At 31.8% G+C, this 23867-nt stretch overlaps 3 protein-coding genes across 3 annotated transcripts; all 3 read left to right on the forward strand.

The window, feature by feature from the left end:
* Positions 1-1286: 1286 nt before the first annotated feature.
* On the forward strand, positions 1287-14749 carry LOC130443209 (uncharacterized). The gene is made up of 9 exons (XM_056777727.1): positions 1287-1552; positions 5376-5588; positions 7913-8044; positions 8106-8269; positions 8320-8463; positions 8518-8714; positions 10954-11186; positions 11244-11417; positions 11472-14749. The coding sequence occupies exons 2-9, from the start codon at positions 5384-5386 to the stop codon at positions 11651-11653; spliced, it is 1431 nt and encodes a 476-aa protein (XP_056633705.1). The 5' UTR covers positions 1287-1552; positions 5376-5383; the 3' UTR covers positions 11654-14749.
* An 883-nt stretch (positions 14750-15632) lies between these two features.
* LOC130443210 (alanine--tRNA ligase-like) lies at positions 15633-23382 on the forward strand. Its single transcript, XM_056777728.1, has 4 exons — positions 15633-15845; positions 18752-19075; positions 19127-19312; positions 22668-23382. The coding sequence occupies exons 1-3, from the start codon at positions 15737-15739 to the stop codon at positions 19300-19302; spliced, it is 609 nt and encodes a 202-aa protein (XP_056633706.1). The 5' UTR covers positions 15633-15736; the 3' UTR covers positions 19303-19312; positions 22668-23382.
* Positions 20175-21798, forward strand: LOC130443322 (uncharacterized). The gene is made up of 3 exons (XM_056777889.1): positions 20175-20418; positions 20478-21058; positions 21583-21798. The coding sequence occupies exons 1-3, from the start codon at positions 20175-20177 to the stop codon at positions 21796-21798; spliced, it is 1041 nt and encodes a 346-aa protein (XP_056633867.1).
* Positions 23383-23867: the final 485 nt, after the last annotated feature.

Genomic DNA, 23867 nt, shown 5'->3' on the forward strand with positions numbered 1-23867 from the left:
TTTACTAACATCAATATGAGGTTAGGGGAAAAATAAACTGTCAAATAATATGTGTTTATTCACAGATTTTATTTTATTTTTTGTTATAATAGGTAAAAAAATATATTATGAAGTACCCTATAGATAAAAAAATCCCGTTTTTCGTAAATTTGGAACAAGTGAAGGGAGATAATGTAATTATTCCGATCAGGTGTGACTGGTTTTTTACCAGACACAGGCTCGATTAGCTTCACCTGTCAGTTATTTATCCATGGTAGAACAGATAATTTGGAAACGGGTCAATTGAACCGTACGGTTTATTGTTACAGAAGCGTCGTAAAAAAAGAAGAATTTAAGGATAATTATTAATATTAACAACTAAACTTTGAAAATTAATTGTTAAGGGTTCTCATATATTCGTAATCAATATAAAACATCTAGAAATTCCTAGTTTTATTGGGAAATTGATTCAAGATGATAGGAAAGGTTACTAATTTAAAAATAATAATGTATTATTGATTCACAATACATAAAACGAACTGTAGTCGCCATTACTTTATCACGTAAACATTTTAATAAAAAACATCATAATTTTGCTACTCAAAATGAAATTTGTTATAGTTTGTGTAGAGATTGGATCTTATAAATAAATTAATTTTATCAAAAATATTTATTTCTGAATATGTTTACAAATGAAAATGGTATTGATAGATTTCACTCGATAAAAGCGGTGTTGTCAGATCAATAAAATTTACGAATATATAATTATAATATATTTTACTTGGGAATTTTAAAAACATTGTAAAAATAAAGTGAAATTAACATAAATCTATTGTTTTTTATGTGTTTTACGAAATTTTAGACAAAAATTTTGTACATTTTTTAAATATACTCAGAAAACCCATTATCAGAACGACGATGCTGCCACATACTCGTCTTGGAAATGAATACATTCCAAAGAAACTACTGAAAAAAGCAATTTTCTTAAACAATTCCGCGACATCAAGAATTTATGTAAGTGGTTTTTTCATATACACGAAAGATTTTAGAAAAGAAAAATATACAGAGTAAACCGTAGACGTTTTATAATTAGGTTAGGTTAGTTTTATAATTAGAATAAAAATTAATACGAATTTCAACGACCAACTAGAAGAATGTAACAAAAGTAACAATATACAAGGTGAAGATAAAAAGATTATAAGACGATAAAAAATACGTTATTAAGTATGAGTATATTTTACATGACATTTTGGAGAAATAAGATAATTTCTTTATATTTAAAAGTACATTAACCTTTTGACCTAATCTGTTCATTATCTAACAATCATTAAAACACAAAACACGTCATCTTTCTTAAAGTCCATCTCTGTTAAAATGGTCGATATTCGTTGTGCGTCACACAGCGCATGATCGTACCTGTTGCCCGCGTGGGTCCTTTGAGATGCTGGGAGAATCATAATTGTGTGTTTTTACCATAAATCTTTATAGAAAATGAGTAGATTCACTTAAAAGTATTGTCAATTATGAAGATATGTGTTGTGAATTAGTGAAAATACTTGAAAAACGTTTTTGGGTGAGTATTTTTTGTTGTTAAATTGAAGATTAGGGTCTTTAATTTTGCATACAGAATCCACTAATATCGACAAAAAACTTGTTTGGAAGCTCCTATTTTTTATTTGATAATCAGATTATATGATATGATATAAAATAGACGTTAGAATTAAAATAAATATATTATTGTATGAAATATAAAATTGTGCTTTATTTAGAAACAAAATATAATTATTTTCCAACTAAATTCGATGGATATCGATTCGTTTTTATGGGAGAAATAAATACAAACAACTGAAACTTGTTTTTTTGTACTTTTATTTTTAATTTTGAGGTTATGTCGCAAACCAATTGATGTAAATTGTTTGATTTTTATTCACTACAACTTTTAGAAGAAACCTCTTATAAGATAGATTATTCACCTTTCCGTAGTATAAAATAAATAATTTACGTAAAGTATACCAGGTTTAAAATAATGAGTTTTATTTATTTATGAATGTATATACGATGGCGAGTCAAAAAGTCAATTTTCTCACCTGTTAGTTGATAAGTTAATACTAGTAATTCCAATGGGGTTGTTATTTGTTTTCTGACATAATTTGAACAAGCTGCGTGAAAAAAACTATAGCTGACATCAAGAATTTAGCTGTCAGAGACTATTTCTTGTTTCCATGTCTTTTCCAAATAAAATATTGGTAGAAATCGCTTTTCTAAATTCAAATTTATGGGTTTTTCCTATAGTATTTTGAAAAAATATTCCGTTTTTCAATTAAATATGGGCAAAAATGGCTTTTCCAAATGCAGTTTGAAGAAAAAATGCTTTTTCCGTAATAAATTTGGACAAAAAATGGCTCCCTCTATTTCGATTTGGACAAAAAATGGCTTTCCCAAATCAAATTTAGGCACAAAATGTGTTGTCCAAATTCAACTTGGACAAAAAATGCTTTTTCTATATTCAATTGGGACAAAAATGGCTCCTATTGCGATTTGGACAAAAAATGACTTTCCCAAACTAAATTTGGACAAAAAACGGGTGGTCCAAATTTAACTTAGACAAAAAAAATGTTTTTTCCAAATTCAAATTGGACAAAAAATGGCTTCCCCAAATTAAATTTGGACAAAAAATGGGTGGTCCATAATCAATTTGGACACAAAATGACTCCTCTTATTGCGATTTGGACAAAAAATGACTTTCCCAAACTAAATTTGGACAAAAAACGGGTGGTCCAAATTTAACTTAGACAAAAAAAATGTTTTTTCCAAATTCAACTTGGACAAAAAATGGCTTCCCCAAATTAAATTTGGACAAAAAATGTGTGGTCCATAATCAATTTGGACAAAAAATGGCTCCCCCTATTTCGATCTGGACCAAAAATTAAAAAATGACTTTCCCAAATTAAATTTGGACAAAAAATGTGTTGTCCAAATTCAACTTGGACAAAAAAGTGCTTTTTCCATATTTAATTTGGACAAAAAATGACTTTTTCAAACTAAATTTGGACAAAAAACGGTTGGTCCCAATTCAACTTGGACAATGAAATGCTTTTTCCATAATCAATTTGGACAAAAAATGGCTCCTATTTCGATTTGGACCAAAAATTGAAAAATAACTTACCCTAATTAAATTTGGACAAAAAATGTGTTGTCCAAATTCAACTTGGGCAAAAAATACGTTTTCCATATTCAATTTGGACAAAATATAACGTATCCAAATTAAATTTGGACAAAAAATGTGTGGTCCAAATTCAACTGTGGCAAAAAAATGCTTTCTCCATAATCAATGTGAACAAAAAATGGCTTCCCCTATTTCGACTTGGACCAAAAATTCAAAAATGACTTCGCAAAATTAAATTTGGACAAAAAATGTGTTGTCCAAATTCAACTTGGCAAAAAATGCGTTTTCCATATTCAATTTGGACAAAATATGGCGTATCCAAATTAAAATTGGATAAAAAATGGCTTGTCCCAATTCTTTTTCTATATCAAATTTCCCCAAACATAAATTTAAACTTGTACCAAAAATAGTTTTTTTTTTAACAATTTCGAGTATACATTTATTTACGTGTATATTCAACCCTCAAGGACATCACCTGAATCTTTATTTTTCGTTGTTGTCTACACCAGGATTTGTGCTCGACTTCGGTTAGTAACCCACTCAACCACGGCGACCACTACGTCAACGACAAGTGTTTATTAAAAAAGAAGAAGAAATTTCATTTTTTTGTTACTGGTTCATTCATTCAATTACAAATAATCACCTCTCTTTTTTCAAATTTAATCGGCATTTGTACTACTATTTTTGAAAACAATCTCAAATATATTCAAATGAGTTTGGTTAATACCCCTTTCTACACGTACTGTATTGATTAATGTGTCGAGTTTTAGAATTTATACGAGTTTAAATGTTTCGTAACTCTATTTTCCAGTTTCGTTTTATTCAAGTATTAGAAACAACGTAATTAAATGTAAAACTTTCGATCGAATTTTTAACCCATTAAAAAGTTTTTTCACTACGCTATAATTTTACGAATAACCTTCAAATGTTTGCTTATGAGAGTTTACTAGCGTTTTAAAATTGTCGGGTGATTGTCAAAAGATGGCGTCGATACAGATTGGTCATAATTAAATAATAACTACGAATTCTTTAATATATTTTATACCACCCGTATAATTTATAAGTATTATGAAACGTTATATTTTTCAAATTCATTACTTTTCAAATTTTGTTTTATAATTTAAAGCAGATAAAATTTGTTGGTTATAAATAAGACGTAGAGATGGCGATGTTATGTTTACATGTTAGAATAATCAACGTTTAGAATCATATATTTCTTTATAAAATATTTTAAACATTTACATATACAATTACAGTCTAAATTTTACATTCCATATACTTTTAAATAAAACCTAACCACACTTTTTATACGTTTACAAGAGTTACATTCATTTCATTAAAAACAGTTTAATTAAAACGGTCGTGGGTATTTACCAGTCATGTTTTATCGAAAGATTGAATGTCTTCATTTCCCCGTTCGTTATATATTTAATTCGTTTATTTGGAAAAGCGACAAAGGAAAACGAAAACCCCATTCAGTAGGGAGTTTTAAATCGAAGCCATATCTTATTATGTGAAGAACGCCATTTTTTCCCGCGTAATCCATTCAAGAATCCAATTTATTCGAAGACCACTTACACCGAATTTTTTCAAGGATTCGGTTTTTAGCAACCATTTAACTTTGGTACAAATAAAAGTTTAGTGATTGTTAATTTTTTTTTCTATTATATTATATGAAAATATTTTTAAAATGTTAAAATCTTATTTAGAGAACTATAAAATACGTTGTACGTCTATGTTGTTAAGCTAGGTCGTTATTTCGAATAGAAACCACCTCAACTCATCATATCAATAAAGGAATGTACTTCGAAGGCTTGAAGCATCCTTAGACAAGGATTCTCTTGTTATTAACTTTGTTTTTTGGTCCTAGAAGTAGTAGAATCAAGATAAGAACTGTACGTGAACAATCGCGTAACTTCGTCTAGAATCGTATAAGCTCGGTGACACAAAACTATACAAATTTATTCATTTATTTCGAATATTTAGATATTATGAGAATGTTTCAAACCTTATTATGATAAATATATTCAATAAAATAATTTAACAAATTGTTTTTACTAGTTAGAAATAATTAACGGAGTCGAAATTTACAGGGTGGTACTTTTGTTAACTGACGTTTCTTCCTAGTACTGATACTTTCTTTTTTATGATCACATTATACATTTGGGCGATTGTAAATGTTATCGACAGCAATATAAATAAGATTCGATACGGTAATTTACAATTTCAGAGCTCAGAATGCATCAAGGTGCATTCCTCAGCACCGGATGGACTCGGGGAGGAGCTTCCGAAGTTGTTCGTCGAGCTCATCCCGCTTCCGGTGCCCAATGGAACGTTCAAGTCGTCAGGGGGAAAGTCAACGGAAAATGTCTTTGGAACGCCTGTAAGGCTCTCAGTCTAGGTTTGCTGTTGATGGTGTTAGGAGCAGCAATGGCCACCATAGGTAAGCATATACCAGGGCTAATCATAAAGTAAGCTACTAATTAAGTATGGTATTAGGTCAGTAATGACGGTTTTTCCCGACTTGAAAATTCCATCGGCAGCTAAACATTCAATGTGACGTAAAAAATATTTGGCATAAATTAAATTGAGTATGCATAGGAAATTTGCCTGTTAAAGTATCTTTTATGTGGTGAATATGAAAAAAATTTATCGGAAACGTTGTTTAGAATCAACATTTAGGCCTTTCTACCGATTTCCGAAATTTTCGAAATCCTCAAACACCTTTGTATATTTCTGTTTGTGTCTGCTAACCTTTGAAATGTCTCCGGGATGACTATTGCAACCTTGAATCAACTCTGAATGTTTCTGATGGCCTTGAACCAATGCTGGAAGCTTCTATAACATTATTTGGATATATCTGTTAATCTTGATTCTAAGCGTCTTTGTACACCACGAACTATCTCCGGACTTTTCTAGTAACCTTAAAACAATAATAGAGGTCTCTACTAACTTTAAACCTATGCTAGACGTCTCTATTAACCTTCAACTAACTCTGTGCTTATCTTCTAGTTTTGAATTAATGGCAGACGTCTCTATTAACCTTTAATTATCTTTGGACGTCTCCTCTGATTTTGAAATGATACGAGACGCCTTAAACTATTTCTGGAAGTCTCTTCCAGCCTTAAACCAATGCTAGACGTCTCTATTAACCTTAAACCATCTCTGGACGTCTCTTCTAGCCTTGAACCAAAGCTACACGTCTCTATTAACGTTCAACCATCTTTCGACATCTCTTTTAGCCTTGAACCAATGCTAGACGACTCTATCAACCCTCAACTATGTCTGGACGTCTCTTCTAGCCTTGAACCAAAGCTACACGTCTCTATTAACGTTCAACCATCTTTCGACATCTCTTTTAGCCTTGAACCAATGCTAGACGACTCTATCAACCCTCAACTATGTCTGGACGTCTCTTCTAGCCTTGAACCAAAGCTACACGTCTCTATTAACTTTCAACCATATTTGGACGTCTTTTTTAGCCCTAAACCAATGCTAGACATCTTTATTAACGTTCAATAATCTTAGGACGTCTGTTTTAACCTTTAACCAATGCTAGACGTCCCTATCAACTTTCAACTATTCCTGAACGTCTGTTTCAGCCTTAAATCAATGCTAAACGTCTCTATTAACCTTTAATTATCTCTGGACATCTCTTCTGATCTTGAAACGATACGAGATGCCTTAAACTCTTTCTGGGCGTCTCTTCCAACCTTAAACCAATGCTAGACGTCTCTATTAACGTTCAACCATCTTTGGATATCTTTTTTAGCCTTGAACCAACGCTAGACGCCTCTATTAACTCTCAACTATGTCTGGACGTCTCTTCTAGCGTTGATCCAATACTAGACCTCTTTATTAACGTTCAACCATCTTTGGACGTCTCTTTTAGCCTTGAACCAATGCTAGACGTCTCTATTAACGTTCAACCATCTTTGGACGTCTCTTCTAGCCTTTAACCAATGCTTGACGTTTCTATTATCCTTAAAACATCTCTGGACGTCTCTTCTAGCCTTTAACCAATGCTTGACGTTTCTATTATCCTTAAAACATCTCTGGACGTCTCTTCTAGCCTTTAACCAATGCTAGACGTCTCTATTAACGTTAAACCATCTTTGGATATCTTTTTTAGCCTTGAACCAACGCTAGACGCCTCTATTAACCCTCAACTATGTCTGGACGTCTCTTCTAGCGTTGATCCAATACTAGACCTCTCTATTAACGTTCAACCATCTTTGGACGTCTCTTTTAGCCTTGAACCAATGCTAGACGTCTCTATTAACGTTCAACCATCTTTGGACGTCTCTTTTAGCCTTGAACCAACGCTAGACATCTCTATTAACGTTCAACTATCTTTAGGCGTCTTTTTTAGCCTTGAATCAATGCTAGACGTCTCTACTAACCTTGAACTATTGCTAGACCTCCATTTTCTTCAAATCAACAAAAGTTGCTCCACTCAAAATGCTGTAACTCAAAAACTAATGATAGGACAGGTGGCAAATTTATATACGAGTATTTTGAAGGTTATGGCTAACTAAAAATCATATGGATTTAATACTAGTAGCGCCAGCTATGTGTCAGCCTACCTTTCAAATGTTGATACTAAACAATCCATTTAAATAACTCGTCATTTATATTCAATAAATACCCAATTGTTCAAAAGTAAAATTACGTCTTCCACTGATTAGGGCCTGACTCCAGTAAATCAAACTTATATTATTTAAAGAATCGTTCGACGCGAAACGTCTACTAATTTGTTTTCTTTAGGTTATTACGCCGATCATCTATCAGCAACTCCAGAGTTCAAAGGAAACTTCACGTTTCGAACGAAAAACGAAACGAAAAGTTTCCATTTGAACAATTTATCCTACGCCGGTCCTATCGTAATGGGTGTCGGGGGTAAGTTAGACAGGTCTTCGAATTAAATAAACTGATAAAAAATTTATAAAAACGTCATCAGGTTTTATCGTTGTGGCGGCTTGCGTTATGACTTTCGAAGCGCGCGATTCCGCAGCTAAAGTCGTACCGGCTAGATTCAAACTGAGTACGACGGGTCCTCCGAGCGTTTGCGGTCACGGCAGCTGTAGCAGTAGACACAGCTCGTTGAAAACATCAGCGGTGCAGGTAAAAATCGTTTTTTGAGATTACAATTTGTGATACAGGGTGTATTATAGGTTCAAACGATGACTCAACACCCTTATACTCATCAGAGCACGTCCTCGACGGATAGAAGGGCGTTGACTCAGTCTTTTTTACATTTTTCTAGGGGCCTTGCGTTGGAAACGCAACAGAACAAGAATTTGCTCAAACTTCCGCAGGTGGGTTAAACGTTTAATTGGTTTTACGAGATATATTATTTAGTTTCTCGATAGGGATCTATCAATAGAAGTCCTTCCGCTCCTGATCTTGTATTAGAACGTACGGAACAGCCTCCATCGCCGCATATCCGTACGCCCGTGCCCCAAAAATCTAATACGAAGCCGAAGACTTTCGCCGCATGCGCTCTACTCAATCCGGGTCTGCTGCAGAGACATGCGCTGTCCGTTGACGAAACGGCGGGAAATTATAGGTAATAAAATAAAAAAATTTTCCTGGTTTTTCAAATTTCTCCCGTAGAAAACTCCCAATTTATCGTTTTCGGGTTTTTGGGGTAAATTAGTAGTATTTTTGAGTTTCTCAATATTTTCTAAGTACTATCTTTCGAATTTTCGCATTTCTGAGTATCCCTATTGAAAAGTTTCTGATTTTCTTACATCGGAAAGTTTCTGAACACCGTTCATTACTACTACTACTTGTTTTTTTTTTCTATTATTTTTTTATATTAAGTTTGTGGGCTCCAGCGTTTACAAATTTCTGAGTTCTTGACTCTGTTTTTCTGAGTCACAGAATTCCTAAGTATATGAACACTATAAGTTTTTAGCACTTCAAAGTTCAAAGTTTTCGATTTTCCCAGCTTTGAAAATTTCGGGAATTTCCGATAATCTTATCACTGAAACTTTTAAAATTTCTGAGCAATCGTATTTTTGGAAACCTGGATTTTCTGAATATTCAATTTTCTGAGTATCTCTACTTTTGTATTTTGAACTTCATGATGTTCTGAATTTCTTTACGTCAAATTTTCTGAGATTAACGGTCAAGAAATCCGAATTTGTAATTTTGAGTGTTTTTGTATTTTTTCGTTATTTTTGTGTTTCTAGGTGCCTCAGTTTTTAATTAAATGGATTTCAAAGTTCTAAGATTGAATTTTCTTATTTCTGAACAACCAACTTGTTAAAAACTCAAATTTTCGTGTTTCTGAGAATAAGAGCTCGTGATCTTTCGTGTTTCTAGGTTTCTAAATCCTCGTATGAATAATTTTCTGAGTTTATAAATGTTTGAATTTCTAATTTCGTCGATGAGACCCTATATAAATCAAATATTTCTGATATTCAATTTATAGGCATTGGAATTGAGCTACTAAATTGTTAAAACTTCGAATGTTTGAGCTCGTTAGTTTCGGCTATTCCAAATTTTTGAGTTTCTGATATTCCTTTGCATTGAATTCAAGTATTTGTGAGTCATCGTATTTCTGAATTTTTGACTTGATGAAAGTCTAAATTTTCGACTTTCTGAGTAACCAAATTTCTAATTTTCCAGGTTTCTGAGTTTCTAAATGTTCGAAAATCAACATTTCACAGTTTCTGAAAATGACAGGTATTCTGATTTTATATTTTTTGGATTTCTGAGTTACTGCTATACTATTTTTCGTTTTCTGATATTACAAATAACTTTTTTCTGAATTTATGAGTCACCAAATTTCTAGACACTGGATTTTCGACATTATAGGCTTCTGAGTTTGAGTTTTCGAACTTTCGAGCTACAAAATTGTCAAAACTTCGAAATTTGGAACTCCTCAATACTCAAGCTTCTAATTTTTTGTATTTCCGGATTTCTGAGCTCATAAACGTCGAATGTCAGTTCAGGTTTTTTCGAATGTTTAAGTTTCTGATATTCCTTTGTTTTAAATGTAAGTATTTCTGACTCTTTGAATATATGTATCCCTCAGCTTCTAACATACTTACATTTTTTTAGATTATGCGTTTTCAAAGTTCTGAGCTTCAAGGAATCCAAAAAGTGTCTGGAATGGAGTTAACATAATTTCTGAATTAACAACTTAATGAAAGTGTAAATTTTCGACTTTCTGAGTAACCGATTCTTCAAGTTTCTGGTTTTCTAAGTTTCTAAATGTTCGATATTCTACATTTCAGTTTCTGCATTATCTGAGTTTGTTTTTTGGGTTTCTGAGTTACTGCTTTAGTAAGTTCTTCGTATCCTGATATTACAAATGACTTTTTTCTGAATTTATGAGTCACCAAATTTCTAGAAACTGGATTTCCGACTTTATAGGCTTCTGAGATTGAGTTCTCGAATTTTAGAGCTAGAAAATTGTCAAAACTTCGAAATTTCGAACTCCTCATTACTCAAGCTTCTAGTTTTTTGTATTTCCGGATTTCTGAGATAATAAATGTCGAATTTCAGTTCAGGTTTTTTCGAATGTTTGAGTTTCTATGATTCGAAAAAGTGTCTAGAATGAAGTTAACAAAATTTCTGAGATACCAACTTAATTAAAATCTAAATTTTCGACTTTCTGAGTAATTGATTCTCAAGTTTCTGTTTTTTTTGTTCTGGTTTTTCAAGTTTTTTTGGTTTCTGAGCTACTGGTAGACAAAGTTCCTCGTTTCCTGACATTCCAATACTTAGTTTTTGGATTTGGTTCATCAGGGTTATCAACTTTCCGAGTTTACATCAGATTAAATCATATATTTTAGGTTAAGTAATGATTCCATACATCCGTGCGGAAGTCAGGGATCCATGGCGATGGATTTACATTTAGAATGCCCCGTAACACTCCGCATCAAAGATAAACGTAGAAACCCACTAAAGAGACAAAGGAGAGTCGACGAAGAAGTCAGCCACGTACAAGATGAAACAATTAGACGAAGCTCCCATTCTTGTTCAGTCAAATTACCAAACCACAATTTAAAAGACACTTCTAAAAGGGGTAAAATCAATTATTATATTGCCAAGGGTACCATTTTGGATAGTTTGTTCGTTTTAGGAGGTTCGGCGCATCAATTACCAACACATTACACTCACTGTCGATCCTCTTCAACGAAACGGAGAAGCTCCAACGCTTCCGATGTCGGTTGTAGATCGAGACCGAGGAAAAGAGATTGCGCCATCGCCAAGGGAAAATTAGAAAGGGCCATAAGTTCGGATTCAAGACTTCCTGGTTTGTAGTAACAACATTCGAGCTTACAACTCATTTAATGTCTATTTTCTACAGGCGTTTCTAGATACCCTCCTCATAGAACTCCTCAAGTTACACCAGAAGTTAGTCCACAAATTTCTCCGCAACCAACACGCGCTCAAAATTCTTTGGAGGTAGATCCGGGAGGTAACTGTGAGGATATTGAGGTTAGGTTATCTCAACACAGTGTACATTTTAGTAACAGTTCTCAGAAATGAGGGAGGTCGTCGTGGTGCTGATGACGAAGTTTTTCGAATGAATGTATTTGGTAATTTCTTTTCGTATTCTGAAAACAAGAAAGAAAATGGAGTTCAACATTCGAGTTTTGCCGATATCTTAGGTCAAAAGTTTTTGAGCGTCGGGGTTTTTCTGAGAATCAAATTTTTCGAAGTCCTGGATTCCAATGTCCTAACTTTCTGAGCATCAAGGGTCCTTCAGTTTTTAAAATTTCTGTTCATCCAATTTTGTATTTTTCTGAGTTTCTGAGCGTCTGAAGTTTCCGTTTTGTCGAAATGCCAATATCTCAGCTTTCTGAGTATCCGAGTTCTTAATTTGAAAAATTCCCAGTTTCCGAGCATCTGAATTTTATGATTATCCAAGACCTTCAGTTTTGACCATCCAATTTTGTATTTTTCTGAGTTTCTGAGCGTCTGAAGTTTCCGTTTTGTCGAAATGCGAATATCTCAGCTTTCTGAGCATCCGAGTTCTTAATTTGAAAAATTCCCAGTTTCCTAGCATCTGTATTTTATGATTATCCGAGACCATCAGTTTTGACCATCCAATTTTGTATTTTTCTGAGTTTCTGAGCGTCTGAAGTTTCCGTTTTGTCGAAATGCGAATATCTCAGCTTTCTGAGCATCCGAGTTCTTAATTTGAAAAATTCCCAGTTTCCTAGCATCTCAATTTTATGAGTAAACAAGTCCATCAGTTTTGGAAACTGCGTATTTCTGACCTTCGAATTTTGTATTTTTCTGAGTTTATGAACAGTTTCCGAGTACCCGATTTCTTGAGTTTTCAATATTTAATATTCTGAGAGATTCTGAGCTAACGAAATTGCAATGTTCCACGTTTTCAATCGCTTGAATTTAGTGTATTTCTTTTATAACTCTCAGACTTTCTGAGCATCCGAATTCTTGGGTTTCCAAATTTTTAAAATTCCGAGCTTACGCAATTCCGAATATCTGAGTATCTGTATCTTGCGGTATTTTGCATAATTATTGTGTTTAATATTCTCAACATCTCTGAGCATCTAAATTTTCGAGTTTCTCAAAATCAAGATTCTGAAGTCACGAAATTCTGATTATCAAGCGTCTGTGCCTTGTGGAATTTTCAGACTTTCTGATCAACCAATTTCTTGATTTTTAAACTTCCGTCTTTCTGAGCTACTGCGTCTGACAAATTTCTGATGTAAAAATTATTAGACTTTCTAAATAACCGAATCCTCAAGTTTTTGACTTCCGACTTTCTCAGCTCACGAAATTCTGAGTTTTGGAGCATCTGTACTTCTGGTTTTTAGAGCCTTCAAATACTTAATTTTCTGAGCATCCGACTTTCTGAGTTTCCGAGCATCTATTTCTTGAGGATTATTGTGTAAAATACTCTCTAGTTTTCTGAGACGCCAAATACTTAATTTTCTAAACATCCGACTTTCTGAGCTCTCAAAATTCTGATTTTCTGAGCATCTGTACCTAGCGGATTTCTGCGTGAAATACTCATCGATTTTCTGAGCCATCAATACCTAATTTACTATGCATTCGTCTTTCTTAGCTCAAGAAATTCAGAGTTTCGAAGCATCTATTTCTTGCGGATTATTGTGTGAAATACTCTCCTCTTTTATGAGCTTTCAAATACTCAATTTTCTGAGCATCCGACTTTCTGAGCTCACGAAATTCTGATTTAACGAGCATCTGAACCTACGTGAGATACTCTCCGATTTTCTGAGCATCCAAATACTTAATTTTCTAAGCATCCGACTTTCTGAGCTCACGAAAATCTGAGTTTCTAAGCATCCTCATCTTGCGGATTATTGTGTGAAGTACTCTCCGATTTTCTGAGCCTCCAAATACTTAATTATCTAACGACTTTCTGAGCATCCGTACTCTTCTGATTTATGTGTGGAAAATTCTCCAACTCTGAGCATACGATTTTTCGAATATTTTAACTATCTGAGCTCACGAGATTCAGAGTTTATGAATAGCCGAGCTGCATAAATTTCTGAATATACGAGTTAACAAGCCAACGTTTTATTAGCGCCCCGACTAAAACATCTTTAATACGTAGTACCGGTTGTTCCAATAAGAACGGCTCTCGGCCATGCCTCGGGAACCGTTTATATTACAGCTTCGGGAAAAAAAATTATAACAAAAGTGACGGGAGCGTAATTAAATACCAAAAATTATAAAATAAGTAATTTACAAATTTTGCCTAATTAAGATGCATTTAAACTATGATTATCGTATTCTTCAAGAAATTTAGCGTATATTTGATTTAACAAGTTTTAGTCTATCTCTCCAAATAAGAGATGGGGGGAAGTGGGAACTTTATTATGAAAAAACGCCTGAAGTCCAGTGCTACTTAACATATCTATGCAAACTTAGTCTTTTTGAAGAGAGCTCCTTTCTACCAATATAAGAGTTATAATTTCGAAACAACCTAATGAATAACGTGCAATAAATGGAAACATGCAGTTTTAATTAAGGAATATAAAAGTAGACCAAATTAGCAACAGAATAGCGAAAACTGCATGTCGATATCTTTTTCGTATTACGAGATATCCTAAGAAATGTGTAAATTTTAAGCATTTTCCTCTAAACATAAATTACTCCGAGTTGACTGAACGAATTTTAACATTTGACCCCTCAAAATTGTCTTTCCTTATTTTATTAATAATAGTTCCAATTATTATGTCAATATTGATTATGCTGTCGAAACTGCGTTATGGAAGTTAAAATGGAAATATAACATAACTCGCTAGTGACAACCTAAATGTTCAAATTGTCACCCATCATATTCGATACAAGCGTTTATTCTTTAAAGAGTAGATTGAACAGCAGTCTCAATTTCACTTTTGTGATGAATTTCTTTTTCCCTAAGCTGTGCTATAAACGGTTCCCGAGATATGGCCGAGAGCCATTCTTATTGGGACAACCGGTACATACTGAAAAACTGGTCAAATTAAAATCCAAATATTAATGATGGATGTTATATGAACTTATATTTGTATAAAAAAAATGTAGTAATGAATGGTTAGATAGTTTTCACATAATATACCCACTGATTGTAATTGTTGAAAAAATTATATTAAAAAAAACAAAGTGTTTTATTTCCAAATTATCTCCCTGTTTAATAAAATACGTCATACCATCTTCTTTCACATTACAATTGGCCTCGACCTTAGCAGTCTAGCATTCTGTGAACTACTACAACTTGCTTCGTTGTTATTAACCCTAAATATTAAATGTATATTAATATTTAAAAAAAGAAGAATGTTAGAAAACTCTAATTTGTACCTGTAATAAATTTAATTAATACTTCTGTAAGACTGTAATGATATATTAAGACTTTTTTGGGAAATAAATGCGAAGATTTCTGATAAAACTAGTGAATAAATTAACAGTTAGGTCTTTGACCACATAAGGACTTATCTCAATCATCTTAATATTTCGTAAGGTAGCAAAATATTGACCTTACAATGTTTAACCTATCGATCAGTCTTGGAAAATATTTAAATATATTCAAAGGTTGTTTCTTTTTCCTGCCGATATACTTGGAAAATTCACAATTTTACTAATTGTTGATGTTAGTGCGGGGGATTAAAGTACAAAATTTATTCTTAAAACATCGACTTTATTTTAACCTAAAACTTATTGTATTCGGTTTTTAAATGTACCAGATCGATTTGAAATATAATTTTTTATAAGATTATAACAACTCAGTTTATAATTTCCATTATTATTGTATAGGGTGTTTCAAAAATTTAAATTGACAGCTATCATAACGTTTTATATTATAATTACCTTATAGTGTGACATGATATTTTGACAGTTCTCATTCTAGCATTACAACGCACAGGGTGGTTCATTAAAGGTAATTAAGAAATATGTGATAATATACAGTAAGAAGAAAAAAATTAATTTGATTATTTTTGTTAAATAAGCGGCGTTACTGAAAATTTCACGCTTGGCGTGAACGCTCGGATTTTCCTTCGACACCCGGTCAGTTTTCAGCAGACCGGTGGTTTTTCCAACGGTCAGTTTTCTATTAACCGTCGCGGGTGGTGGTCGATTTTCTTTTTATAGAAGATGGGGTGTGCTAGCAGTTCTCCACTTGTAGAAAACGGAAAAAACTTCATAGAAGGTGCTAAAGATTCGGTTTCAGAGACGTTAACAAAAGGAGGGAAAGTACTGGAAGGTAGGATTTGATTTAGTTGTACCTTTAAACAAGTTAATATAATTTTTTTTACAATTTACAGTGTATTTTATGACGTCTTCTGTTAATTCAATTGTCTGGTTATAAATTTCTTAAGAACTTTGTTATTTACAGGTTTACCTACAATTATAGTTGTACGTATGTATCAATTTAAAACAATTTTTTTTACTTTCTTCTTTTTACATTATTCTCCATGCTTTTTTTGTATGCTTTTTCAACATAATTCCTTTGACAAACGACTTGATAAAGTAGGTCACTTTTATTTTATCAGGTGAGTAATGTTAGTACACTGTAAAAATTACACTGTTAAATTTCAAATCTTAATAAAATATTTTGAATGACTTATTTTGTGTATATCTTATATATTGAAAATAAATCGAAAAATGGTAATACAGTAAGTAATGCCACGTCAAAAAATCAAGCAATTCGAAAAAAATTTGACATGCTTGTAGAAAAAATTCGATATTTTAAAAACCATTCGAGATATCGATTTATTATTGGCAGGTATCGATCGAGAAAACGTGTATCTAAATTAATCCCTATATTGGTTTTCTTCAATTTCATATTTGTGCAAAATATACAGGATTAAAATTGGAGTGAATTTTTTTTCAAAAACACTTTATAGTGTCTACAGTTGTGGAATAGCAACGTTGTAATACAAAAAAATCGAAAGAGAACGTTGATATTATCTTTAATAATCTCGAAAAATCCAGAAGTTTCGGTTGAATAAAGTTTTACGACAGATAAAACGCAAAGTTGACCTTGAACATTAAAAACAAATTGTAGACCTTGATTAAAAAGTTATACAACTTTAGTTTGATGGAAAACAATCTTAAAATATGAATTCTTAAAAAAAATAGATTTTTGTATATTAAAATGAATTCAAGGGTTATTTTAAGCATAAGAAAATAGGCAACATTTAAGAGATTTGTTTATATAGTTCAATTTCTCCTATCTCTTGAACCCAATGCTATAAATCTAATTTAAATAGTGTATTGGCTTGAAAAAATGATTCAATTTTCAAATATTTCATGTTATTTCAAGAAGCGCAAGTTTTAACCCATATTTTTGTTACTATTATTTTAACACCCTGTATATCAGAAACCATGTACTTTGGAGTGGTGACAATTTTTTTATAAATAGATTGATCTTTTAGGAATATTTACTCATGATGACAAATTCTAATAATCATAATTTTGATCTGTGCAATTTTTTAAGTGTGTAGGATACAATTTAATTTTATTTTGGCAAAAAAATCACTTAAAAAAACTTTCTGTTGTAGAGGTTATATCAAGAATTAACTCGTTATTTTGGGATTATTTATTTCGTGAAAGTATAGTTTTAATTCCCCGTCGAGACCCAAAAGCGAAACATACAAACAGCTGGAATATTATGTAGACTTTGAAATTATTTTGCTCTTAATATTTTAAAAGACGAATTTCTTACACCGCTTCTTAAAAATATTAATTAAAATCCCGCTTCTATTATTAGAAATAATTTTCTTGTACAATCAATAACCTAATTTACCAATTCAGATGAGGTACACAACTTGAACAAAAAATATATTGATGGCTTCTAAATATAGTCCTTCACGCAATCATGACTTCCACTTACATTTCTAAAGAAAAGTTTGCAATTCATCATAATTTCTAATACCATGCAAATGTAGTTGTTGAATACGTCTGAAGCAACATGTTTTAAGATCTAGAAATGATACAGTGACTTGAAATTAATGAGTCAACTGACCATGAAAAATAATTATGAAATATTTCGCCTTTTCATTGGAATAAATAAAAACTGACGAATTATTTTGAATCTGTAGAAGGGATTGAGGGTTTCTTAGATAAAGATTTGAAAAAAAACATTTCTTTATTATTAATCTATAAATTAATAATATGAATTAACAAAAATTTTCGTCTGAATATTTAGTAACGGTTAAAAAATAACTATTCATCTCCGTTTTAATCACGAATGACAGATGATCCATTGAAGTTACCCGAATTAATCAAAGACATCTGTAGAAGACACTTACGGTTTCATAGATAAAAAACAATTATTCTTCTTTTTTTGACCTCAATATTTACAGCAATTAATAAAAATTATTATTCCAAATATTTTTTTCTTATAAAATCAAAATGTAATTTCTATAATAAGCTGATAAATATTTCGTGTAAATAGGCATTTTGTCTAGTAGCAGAAATCCAATAAAACTATATATTATTAACAGTAATTCAACGAGCTCACGCGATTTTGAAAAATCGTTAACATTTTGAAGTTAAAAGAAAAACGCATCACGCTATCAACACTTAAAATATTTCACACAGGACCGTAATTGATTTACAAATTTCGCTAACTGAATAAATTTAAGTTTTTATCAATAAATTAGATCCACGTCAGTTCTTTATAACACAATTTTTCGTTGAAATTGTTAACGAAAATTTCATTATTGATTTTATATACCAAATGACTTCATAGCATAACGTTTTTGAAATATTAAAATTAAATTGAAATTTTATGAGAAGAAATACTTGTTGATTGGACATAACGAATATATTCCCTTTAATTAGACAGAGTTATTGACCTTCTCGAGTGTATAAAAAAAATAAATACACGTATAGGTTAACCCTATAATCAGTATACTTTTGAAAATACAATATAACGAGTATAATAATAATAATAATAATAATAACGATTGTGGTCAATAGCTGCTCTAGATAGTAGAATTTTTAATTTTCATGGAAGATATGAGACTATAATAAGTTAACGTTTAGTTTAATACTCAAATGTTTCCCGCCATATTGAAACAGCGTTGCCAGCGTTTTAAAATAGTACGATGATTTAAGATATGTAAAATATTAAAATACACCTAAATAAATAATTTGTTGTAGATGTTGGGGAAACAGCGAAAGAGGGAATCTCATCAGGACTGGATACAGTGAAAGAAACCGTTCATACAGCCGTCACTACCGCCGAAAACGGCGTCGAAAACGTTATGGGAAAACTAGGAGAAACTTTTAATTTAGCCTCTTCCAAAGCAACAGATTTACATGAAGACATCGAATCTAAAAAAGACGAGTTAGTAGCGAACGTTTCCGATACAGCAGCCGAAGCTATTTCCGAAGCTGAAACAGTGGTAGTTTCCGAAGCTGAAAACGCTAAAGAAGCGTTCACTTCCAAAGCATCGCCAGTATTTGAAACTGTTCATTCCATAGGTATAGAAATGTTATTTAAAAATTATGAATATTTTTGACTTAATTTTCCAGGTGAAGAAATGGAACACAAAGCATCCGAAATACAAGAAGATGGTATTGAATTTATCGAAGATATAGAGGAACACGTTTTGGGTGATAACGTCCACAAAATGGAAACAAAACCGGAAGAAATCCTTAAAGCGACATCAACAGAATCGCCTGTAAAGGAACTGGTAAAGGAGGAGTAAGTTATCTGATGTGAGTGTTGAAGTTAATCGTGCTTTTTTCTCTAGTTTTGTTAGATAAATTCATTCTAGAGTCGATTGCACGATAATTGAATATTTTTATTATATTTATTAATATACAATAGTCCGAATATTTCGTAACGGTTTTAAAACAACGATCCATCTCAAACTGATAAACAATCGAAATTAATGAATTAATCAAAGACATATCTTCGAGTTCACAATAAAAAGAAACAATCTTCCGTATAGTGAGTAGAATAAAGAAAACATAACATTTATCGAAATGACAACACAGTGAAATATTTTTAAGAAACATAAAAGCAACATGTACATTAGTACGATATAATAATATACAAGAGACTGAATATTTCTTAAAATAACGATTCATCTCCAAGTTAATCACGAATAACAATCGAATATTCAAGTTACCTGAATGAGTCAATGACACTTGCATAAAAAGAAACAATCAATTTTACATATAGTGTGTAGAACAAAGAAAGTATTACATTTATAGAAACCGAATACTGTGAAATATTCTAAAGAAGCATATTAGTCGTACATAGATAAACTATTAAATTAATTATTTGAATAATTCATAAATTAATATGATTTGATTGAAATAGCTAAAAGCTTGAATGGAATATTGTTTCTTGTTTTTTTAACCTCTATGCTTTCAAGTTATCTATTACGTATCTATGGAATTTTTTTTATTTTAACCTCTATACTTTCAAATTATCTATTGTGTATCTACCGTCAAATAGAATGATGTCATAAGTTGTCCACCAGTGGCGTTCATATAAATATATTTTCTCGATATACTAAGTAAATAAATCTTATAATTTTGACAGTAGTGACATATATTATTACAAAACAAAATGAATGTACTATTAACGAGACATGCCGCAAAATATATTTATTGCATTCCTGAAGGACTTAGAGAGCTCATGACGGATATTTCAAGGGAAGTACTACGAAGTCAACCGGAAAACATGTATCTTTTCATAGCGGATTACTTAGAAGCTTTACTTATTACCAGAGAAAACGCGAGAATTGCTGCAAGAATGGTTCAAAGTATAACTGAGATAGCGGAAGCTACCGTGGAGTTTTTACAACAAAGTGGTAAATTCCTTATTAGCAATTTTTGTTACGATTTTGAATGTTATTATATAATTAATTAGGTTTGGATAAACCGCAAGTTGATAAGATAGTAGAAATTATACACGAAGCATTCAAGAAACGAATCAGGGATGACGTTATAACGATACAAGCCGAACAACAAACGGAAGAAATAGAAGAAGCTAACATCATAGCGGATATACTCGAACAAGCGGAAATTCCATCGGATTTAGCAGAAGAGTCCGCTAAAATAATCCAACAGGCATATAGGAAATTCAAGACGAGAAAACAGATGGAAAGACAGCTCTTAAGTGGAATTATCGATTGGAGAATAGCCGCTAGAAGCGCCATAAGATTATACAGACAAACCGGTGTTACTAACGAAGAAGCTAACAGAGCTGCTACTTTAATAAAAGCTGCTTACAAAGGTTATTATACCCGACGTATTATGAAAAAACTCAAAGACGAACAAAAATTCTTACATCCGATGTTGGAAGAGGAAGAAGTTGCCATTGAACCCGAAGAAGCACAAGAATTCGATTTCGAATATAAACAAATGTATTCCGTTGATTCGAAAACCGTCAAAATCGATTATGACACTGTTATACCCCACGTAGATTTCGGAGACGTCACCACTGCTGAGGTAATGTGTGTCAAAAAAAGAGAGAAGATAATGTAGTGAAAAAGTGGGAGGAGTCTTAGAAAGAGGGATGAAATATGGAAGGAGTATCAAAACAAAAAGAGTGAGAGAGAGAGACAGTTGAAGAGGGAGTGTTTTAAGAAAGAGAGAGTGTTTTAAGAAAAAGGGGGTGTCAAAATAGAGATAAAGTATTAAAAAAAGAGAGAGACATAGCGGAGAAGCAAGTTCCAAAAGAAATAGTATAAAAAAGTACAAAACCAGAATAAGAATGAGAGTGGAAAATGGATAAAAGATATAAAAAGGAGAGGGAGTACGAAAAAAGAGGGAGACAGAAAGAGTGGGGAAGGAAGTAGAGGGATTCTTAAAAAAGGGAAATAAAAAGTGGGAGGAGTGTCATAAATAGAGAAGGAGTGTTACTAATAGAGAAAGAGTGGGAATGAAAGAGAGGAAAAGTTGGAGTATGAGATTGTGAGAGAAGTTAACAATGACATATTTATAATTATTGAATATTAATTATAACCTTCAAGGCCGCGAAAGAAGAAATAGTAACGCAAAAAAAAGAATCGACGCCGTCAGCTATTATTTCGTATGCTTTGGATAAAATTTTGGATAACGTTATGAAAAAATCTGATCAGAATTATGCCAAAATCGCTGTAGAAACGCCTCCTCCGGAATCAGAAGAACCGAAGGACGAAATTTGGCACGTCGAGAATTATCTAGAAGAAGAAACGGAAGGTGCTTGAACATTTTTTTAAAGAAATCGATGTTCTTGATGAATTATTTGAATAAAAATATTTTTACAGAATTTAATGTTTAAAATGGGGTCAACGAACTGATATAGTCCGGTTAATTCGGGTTAATCACGGTAAATAAATGTTGTTAAAAATTGGATAGATTATTCGAAATGCAATAATAAATGAATACACATCAATGTTATACTAAAAAAAAATATTTGAGATCGAAGATCTAAAAAATTCGAATTTTTCTATTCAAAGCTAATTTGACCTGGATATCAGTTAAAATTCAATCCTTTTTTTTTCTATTGAACAAACATTCCGTAGGCAATTGAACAACAAAGAGTATATGGCTCAATAAAAAGCTCGTAACACTGTGGGGAAATTTAATATATTCCCAAGGTGAATGTTGAATAACTATATTTTTTTCATATCTGATGAAGTTGATATATTGGCTGACATGCATATTTTTTAAAAAGCATCTATAAAAAAACACTATTTTATCTGATTGAGATTTAAAAATCAGTTGGGGATTTATTACATTCAAAAACAAAATTACCGTTTCTCAAAGTTAAATACATAATTCGAAAACGTAGGTACAAATTTATTATTGATCTATGGTTGTGGAGCTGTAAGAAGTCGAATAGGTCAATAACTAAAGATGGAAAAAAGAAGAAGATTATTTCTCTAATAAATCGTAGTGTCATTATCAAAAAATTTTGTAGTCCACTTAAATTAGTTACTAATTCTGTAGAAAACAATTTTGGAGCAAAGATACTTTCATTATCGATTGGTATTCCTCGGTGATCTATTTTAGGATAAAATATTAATTTATGAATGTTAAATTTTAAGATCTATCTCTCTAATTGTTGTTCTAGATTACAACCGACATTTTGGGAGGCTGCAGCCGATGCTATATTACTCCAAAGGACAATAAAATCTATGGATTTTCGCGACGTAGGTATAGACAAAAAAAATTACAACCAATCAGAAATATGTGACACTACAAATGAATTAATAAAAGATCACGTAAAAGATACTGTTAACGATTGATTTAATCGGTGTCGTTTCAAGAGTCTCATGTTTGTAATTTTCTGAAATATATTTTGCTCACCTTGTAAATTGAAACTTTATTCGACATTTCATGGTGGTTCAAAAAGTTTTATATTAATAAAAATCATGAAATCACTTTTAAATTGAAATTTGAGTATTTCAAATATGAAACCACGAACTAGAATCTTTTAAATCTCCACAATGTATAAAAATATTTTTACAGTGTACATAAAATAGTTTCGACGAATAATGCAATTTGGTTAATAATTCTACAAAATGATTGTGACAATTCAATCTATACTAACCAATTTTTATACATTCAGCTAGATTGTGATACTTTTGTTGTGACCTGTATATTGTGTTTAACTATATCGATAACCGTAATACCTGCAGTCAGAAATACGTATATTTTTTATATAGGTTAAAATGGAGTGATGTTAGAAGTTTATTGTCCTATTAATATATATCTAATGTTTACTAACATTGTCATATTTTAAGGTTTTTAGAAAATAATTAAATGACTTTGAAATTTCCTTCAAATCTAGTTTCATTCCAACAAGAAGACAATTAATCAAATATTATTATGTACCAAATGATGTTTTTTGACATTACGTTCCAAGGCCGAATACTAATATCTATACGTATATAGAGAATAGGAGAGAATAGAGTTTTTTCATCCAACACAACTATATTTTATCTATGGCTCAAGAATCGTACAAAATATGTGAGGCTATCAAAATGCTGAATTGTTATTTTCGTTATATTATATTATTGTGTTTAGTTATCTTTTTAATATCTCATAGTAGTTCTAAATGTTAAAGCATATAAAAAATAATAAAAAAAAGAGTTGATAAAAGACATGAATAAAATATTGACGAGGCCAAAAACTGAGCATGTAATAAGAAGAAGAGTATTTCCCTGATGATAACATGTCTTACAGATTTTATAGTACAGTCAAATTAGTTCGTGGCGATATACAAAATGAAGTAACATAAAAAAATACTCGAACCAAAAATTTTGTTAAG

The sequence above is a fragment of the Diorhabda sublineata genome, chromosome 4, assembly GCF_026230105.1.
Source record: "Diorhabda sublineata isolate icDioSubl1.1 chromosome 4, icDioSubl1.1, whole genome shotgun sequence".
NCBI lineage: Eukaryota > Metazoa > Arthropoda > Insecta > Coleoptera > Chrysomelidae > Diorhabda > Diorhabda sublineata.